The sequence below is a fragment of the Octodon degus genome, unplaced genomic scaffold (genome assembly GCF_000260255.1).
Source record: "Octodon degus isolate 3935 unplaced genomic scaffold, OctDeg1.0 scaffold00028, whole genome shotgun sequence".
Lineage (NCBI taxonomy): Eukaryota > Metazoa > Chordata > Mammalia > Rodentia > Octodontidae > Octodon > Octodon degus.
In genome coordinates, this window is record NW_004524604.1 from 3,198,162 (window position 1) to 3,204,656 (window position 6,495).

The 6,495-nt window shown below is 42.5% G+C and overlaps 1 protein-coding gene across 1 annotated transcript in view; it reads right to left on the bottom strand.

The window, feature by feature from the left end:
• Nudt9 (nudix hydrolase 9) overlaps positions 1-6,495 on the bottom strand; it is a 39,560-nt gene that overhangs the window by 5,299 nt on the left and 27,766 nt on the right. Inside the window, exon 5 of the mRNA XM_004629260.2 lies at positions 3,068-3,179. Within this exon, the coding sequence (XP_004629317.2) occupies positions 3,068-3,179 (112 nt within the window). The remainder of the gene's footprint in view (positions 1-3,067; positions 3,180-6,495) is intronic.

The following is a 6,495-nucleotide window of genomic DNA, read 5'->3' on the forward strand; positions in this document are numbered from 1 at the left end:
ACACACACACATAAATAAATAAATAAATAAAATTTAAAGTAAAAAAAAAAGAGCAATGAGAGCCTCGATTCGTTGAATGACTACTGGGCAGTCTAGCAGGTATTTGCGCTTTATGCCTTGTATCCAGTTGTCCTCCCACAGTCTCATTGGAGGTGACTGGATCAGGGGTGAGTGATGCTGGGATTAAGCCTGTGTGGTACTGGATTACTCCACTGACTGGATTGGTAGTGTGGGTGAGGGTAAAGGAAAGCCCCACACTGGGCATGGATGACATCACCTAAAATGCCTGTGTTCTGGGTAAGATAAAAAAGGCTCTCCCTGCTGCTTCACTGCCTGCTGCCTGCTCCAGACTTTCTCCTCTGCAATGCCCCTCTGTCATGCTACCTGGCTTTGGAGCCAGCTGACTACGGATGGAAACCTCTAAAAACTGTGAGCAAAGTTAAACCTTACCCTTTAAGTTTGTGTATTGGGTATTTTGTCCCAGCAACAAGGAAATAACTAAGCCATCATCCTTCAGTACACCAACAATAGTGACTCTCATTCTCCCAACTACAATGACTCTCATTCTCCACTGAATGCTCTTCTCTAAAACAGCAGTGATTGGTCCAAAGTTAGCCTTTGACACACTGCATTAACCCAATTCTTTTTCCAATACTTTCCAAAGAGAGAAGGCTTGGAAGCAAAGAAGAACACAGCAAGTCGATTCTTCTCCACGGCCTGGTCCACTCCAGCATTTCCAGGACACATCACTCATACCCTATCAGTGGCGAACTGACAGCTTGTGGTCAACTAGTAACACCCAGGTAAGCTGTACCAGTGTGGTGCTAGGTGTGGGGCATGGGAGGCCCACCTGATGACTGCTGCTGATATCATAACAGGCAGAACTGGAGAAGGAGGAAAAAGGCTGTTGGGAGCTGGCAGAAGCTGTTGGAAAGCTGTTGGAGGCTACAAGAGGCTGTAGGGAGCTGTTGGTTCTCTTGGAGGAGCTCAGGACCTTATTGTCACTGAGAATGGCTACAGTTCACACTTCAGAGTAGCTCTGGTCCTCACCTGGAGCACTGCCTAAAGAAGCTGGTCATATCAGGTTTCCTAATGGGAACTTGGCTTTCCTCTTCACTGGAGAAGCTTGGACCTCACTGTTGCTGAGGATGCCTATGGCATTTCTGGGGGAGCTCTGGTTCTTACTTTGATCCCTCAGCCTGCTAGCACAAACTTCCTAGCTTCCACCACTGACCTTTGGGCCTTCCCAGCACAGACCCAAGAAAAGGGCCCTGCATGAGACACCATCATGGGCTCTAGGTCTTCAGCTGCACTCACACAGGTCATTACTGCAGGATCCAGGCACTCAGCTGGATTCTTCGGTCTTTAGTATGTGGACAGATTTCCTGAACTCTTTGTATATGATTCTTTAGGTGACTATTATAAAATATTATAATTAAGTGTTCTGTATTGTATTGCTTCCCCTGGCAAAACCCCAAACTACAACACTACCTGAGGCCTTCACATTTGGTAGTAACTCTGTCCACACCCTTGCTTCAGACTTTTACCCCAATGTCACTTTGACAGACTATTTCTAAATAGGCAGTGATTGCCTAAAACTACAAATTCTCAAAACTTTCCTAGGAAATTTCTTTTTAGTACTTCTCTCCTTCTAACATTTATTATCTGTCCCACTGGACAGATGAGAATGTTTAAGCTACATCCGTAACTCTTAGGGGAAAAAAAGGAAGATATTCAAGTCATTTTGAGTAAATAACTCTCAAAACTATGTCAATGACAAGAGTTGCCTCAGTGATTAGAATTTCAAATGACAATGAAGAGATAAAATCCTATGATGCGGGCTGGAGAGATGGCTCAGTGGTCTAAAGCACCTATTTGAAACAAGCTTGGCAAAGCACAGGGACCGCGGTTTGATCCCCAGCACCACATGCCAGCCAGACCCGCCCCCTGGTGGGCTGAGCTGGCCACACACACACACAATAAATAAATGTAATAAAAATAAATAAATATTTTAAAAAAAAAAAAAAAATCCTATGATGCGATCATTATGTTATTGTATTCAGCCAGAGTGAAATCTGATGATTTGGCACACTAGTTAGCCTTACGCTTTTATTGGGATCTTTAACTCCATTCCATTTGTATCATACAAGAAAAGATTATTCTTGCAGATAGTAGCATATTCATAGAATGATCCCCACATAAACTATTCCCATTTCACAATAAGGCATAAAATATGAAACCTTTTACCACACAAACACATATTTTAAAAGGTCACTATCTCAGTGGGATAAACTCAAACTATAATAAGCATACAAAAGTAAGCTCTTCCAACGATGCCTGGGAAATTTTTTAAACTACAATAACAAATGCGTGATAAAAGCATTTTTTCATATCTAAAGTTGTCCACATTAAAACAATACTAAAGGGCCAGCCTGATAGCTCAGCGGACTAAAGTGCCTGCTTAGGCAGAGTGCAGAGGCCAGGGTTCAATCCCCACATGTTGAGCCAGCCCCACCAAAGGGGCACGCTGAAACAGCAATGGAGACTGGGCATGGTGGCACACGCCTGTAATCCCAGCACTTGGGAGGTGAAAACAGGAAAATCACCATGAGTTCAATCTACATAGTGAGGCCCTGTAGACCCTGTCCTAAACACAAGAAAAAAAAAAAAAAAAAAAACAGCATAACACTAAAATTAATACTTTGAGCTTGGCAGGAGAGGGGAGTGACAAAGGACCCTGCATCAGTGAGTGCCTGCTCCTCATCAGATGTTTCTATGCTATCTCTAGTGGCCTGAACTCCCCATCACCCAGCTGCAACTAAAAAGACTTCAAACACAAAACAGGTCTAACTCCAAAGCCCACGTTCTCGCCCTAAGAGCCAGAATTACACTCAGACTGTAATACCTTTCTACTATGTTAAACTTGTGACCAAGAATGACACTTGACTGCAATGATGAAAACTACTGGTGGGAAGAAACGGAGGAGAAACGGACTAGTAAAGATCCACACACAGTAACTTGTACTAAGTAAACCCACTAAAACAATCTTAAACACTGTAATGCTCACCCCTGGGATTGCCCACTCTCCACAGTCCTTCCTTTTTATTGCAACAAACTGTAAGATGCATTTCCCAGAAACAGGGTGGGTGATCTTATTGCCACTGCTGTCCCTCTTCCACCTGTGAACGGAAATATAGTATCGTTACTGATTTAGAACAAAAGTCATGGCTCTGTCTTTTTTTTTTTTAATTTTATTTATTTATTTGTGTGTGTGTGTGTGTGTGTGTGTGTGTGTGTGTGTGGCCAGCTCAGCCGACCAGGGGTCGGGACTGGCTGGCATGTGGTGCTGGGGGATTGAACCGTGGTCCCTGTGCTTTGCTAAGCTTGTTCTAAGTAGGTGCTTTAGACCACTGAGCCATCTCACCAGCCCCATGGCTCTGTCTTAAGCCTGAGACAAAATTATAAAATATATTGTTCTTCATACAGAGTATATATAAATTTACATAAAATCAGCATGTTTCATCCCAAAAGATCTCTTTTCATTAGAAATACTCAATGTATTTAGTACTATTATGAACCAGGACCACAGCCTACTTTATTTAAAGAACACTGTACTTCTGTAATGAAAAGTCAAGGTACAGGGGGGCCGGGGAGATGGCTCAGTGGAATAAGTGCTTCCCTGGCAAGCACAAGGGCCTGAGTTCAATCCCTGGTTCCGCCAAAAAAAAAAAAAAAAGAGAGAGAAAAAAAGAAAGAAAAGTCAAGGTACAGATAGCTTTTACTAACATGCTATCCAAAAAAAAAACGTTAAACAGAATGTAAAGAGTGGTTGTGGAAAAAAGAAAAAAAAAAAGAGCTCTTTTTATAAATTACAGGTAGTGAAAAGACATGATAACAACTGCATTTAACAGCTCATCCTGTGTTTCCAGAGAGAATACATTACATGGTGTCATTTCAGCTGGTATCTAAGTAGTCTTTTAAGTCTTCCTGCCTATTGCATAAAAAAACAGAATAAATCCTCACACTCTGTCCTTTAATTTTATGTTCTGAATCAAATTACGTGATTCTATAAACTGCATATTAATTTCAGAATATACTTTCTCTACCCACATCCTTTCCCCAAGAATACTAATAAATCTTTCTCTTTTCTAATCTCTACCACATCAACCTCCATCTTCAATTTTTAAAATTTTCTAATGGTCTCTTAGACAAAGATAAAAATTTTGAACTTCTAATACTAAATCCAAAAGAAAGTCTACAGGGGCCAGGGAGATGGCTCAGTGGAATAAGCACTTCCCTGGCAAGTGCAAGGGCCTGAGTTCAATCCCTGGTTCCACCAAAACAAAACAAAAGAAAGTCTACAGGATTGGTGAGATAGCTAGGTGGCACAGGGCCCACCTGGCAAGCGCAAGGGCCTGAGTTCAATTCCCAGTACCAAAAAAAAAAAAAAAAAAAAAAAAAAAAAAAAAGCAATTATTTTCCAAAAGAAAGTCTATAATCATCACTGTGGATAAAACCCAAAAAACATTTTAACTTGGACACGAGTCACCAAATTTCTTTATACAGTAAGCCGATTGCCATACCTAACCCACAGTTCCTCCCCTGCAAGAGCTAAATCTAGCAGTAGAACTGGACATATAAATGAATAACCTGTAACAAGGGGGGCAGCTTGATGAGGACAGTAAACAGAAATCAAAGAATAACCAGCATCTGTTTTTAATATGCCAGACAGAGGAGTAACCTAAGAAGGAAAGCAATGCAATGAAATACTGTGTTCAACAAACTGAACATCAGACCAGCCAGATAGCTCAGCAGACTACAGCGCCTGCTTAGGCAGAGTGCACAGGTCAGGGTTCGATCCCCAGGTGTCGTGCTAGCCTGCCTCCGGGGCATGCTGAGACAGCAATCAAGACTGGATTGTGGTAGTGCGGGCCTGTAATCCCACCTCTTGGGAGGATAAAAACAGGAGAATTATTAAGAGTCCGATCAATATAATGAGACACCGTAGACCGTACTAAATAATTTTTTAAAAAAAGAAAGAACGAAACTTAACATCTGTGTGGGATCTATCACCATGGGTATCAGCTAGGGAACAGAAAAAGGCTGAGGCTAAGGAGTAGGCAAAGTATTTATATGACAAGATTCATCCAAGGCATCTGCTTGGGAGGCAGGAATTTTTTTTTTTTTTTTTTTTTGTGGAACCGGGTATTGAACTCAGGCCCTCACACTTGCCAGGGAAGCGCTTATTCCACTGAGCCATCCCCCCGGCCCCAGCAAAATATTTTTAAGCAGGTACAGAAATGACCAATTTGTTTTTCTTTCCTTTTTTTTTTTTTGCGGGGGTTGGGGAGTGGCACAGGATTCCTTTATGTAGTCCTTGACCTTCTGATGATCCTCCTGCCTGTGCCTCTGCTGGGATTATGGGGCACAACAACTGGTTTCCAATTTGTATCTCTGAAAGTCCATTCACTTTAACAAAAGCAAGAAGGCTGATCTGGAGGGAAGCAAGATTAGAGGCAAGAATATCAGCCACAAGGCTGTTATCATGATCCAGAGACAATGAAAGGCAGGGAGGACAGTAATGAGAGGGAAAGCTGCTTTATTTATTTTCTACAAAACCACTTCTATAGCACTTACTGCACATCTAATGCTGCTCTAAGTTCTTTAATGTATATAGCTACCCAAACCTCAGAACATGGCCATGAAGTAGCTGAATTATCTTTACCTTCAGACTGGTAGATAACCTGCCTGAGAGTACAACACTCACAAGAGTGTAAACCAAGGCACAAACCCAGGCACTGAGGAGCAAGATCTATGCTATTAATCACTATCCACCCGAATCAAAAAGCAGCAGGAAAGAGGCAAAGGGAACATGTAGGTGATGGTCCTGTTTACACATACACATTTGCTGTAGAAAATAAATGCCAAAGTGAGAAAGTGGGAACTAGTCGCTGAGCTTCAGAACAGGAGAAAGCCAGTCTCTGGCTGGGCCTAGCTGTCTGTAATCCAGCTCGTATTTAAGGGTCCCCTTGCTAATCATGAATCAGAATACAGCCATGAGGGGAACAGTTATCTCTGCCACAAGGTCCCCCAAGAGATACTGACTTGCCACGGCCCAAAGTGGTGGCCCAAGTGACTACAGACTGCAGCCTCTTAAACAGTGAGCCAAAGTAAGCCTTTCCTGCTGAAAGTCAGCTCCTCTCAGATCTTTTACTTCATGCTAAAAACAAATCCTCAAAAAATTTGGAACACTAATTTTGTTAAGATCAATGTTTAATTTACCACATTAAACTACAGGTTTATGCTTACATCAGATGTCACTATGTTACATAGTCTCTTTAAAATACACTTGTTTGGCCGTCACCTGAGGGCAGCGAGAAGAGGCCACGACCTACCGGGGAGACAACCACCGGGGAGACAACGCCCCCGGAGTCGCCACTGGAGAGGATCTGACTCCTAGCAGCCGCTGCAAGAGGCCCGCCCACCCGTTTGCCC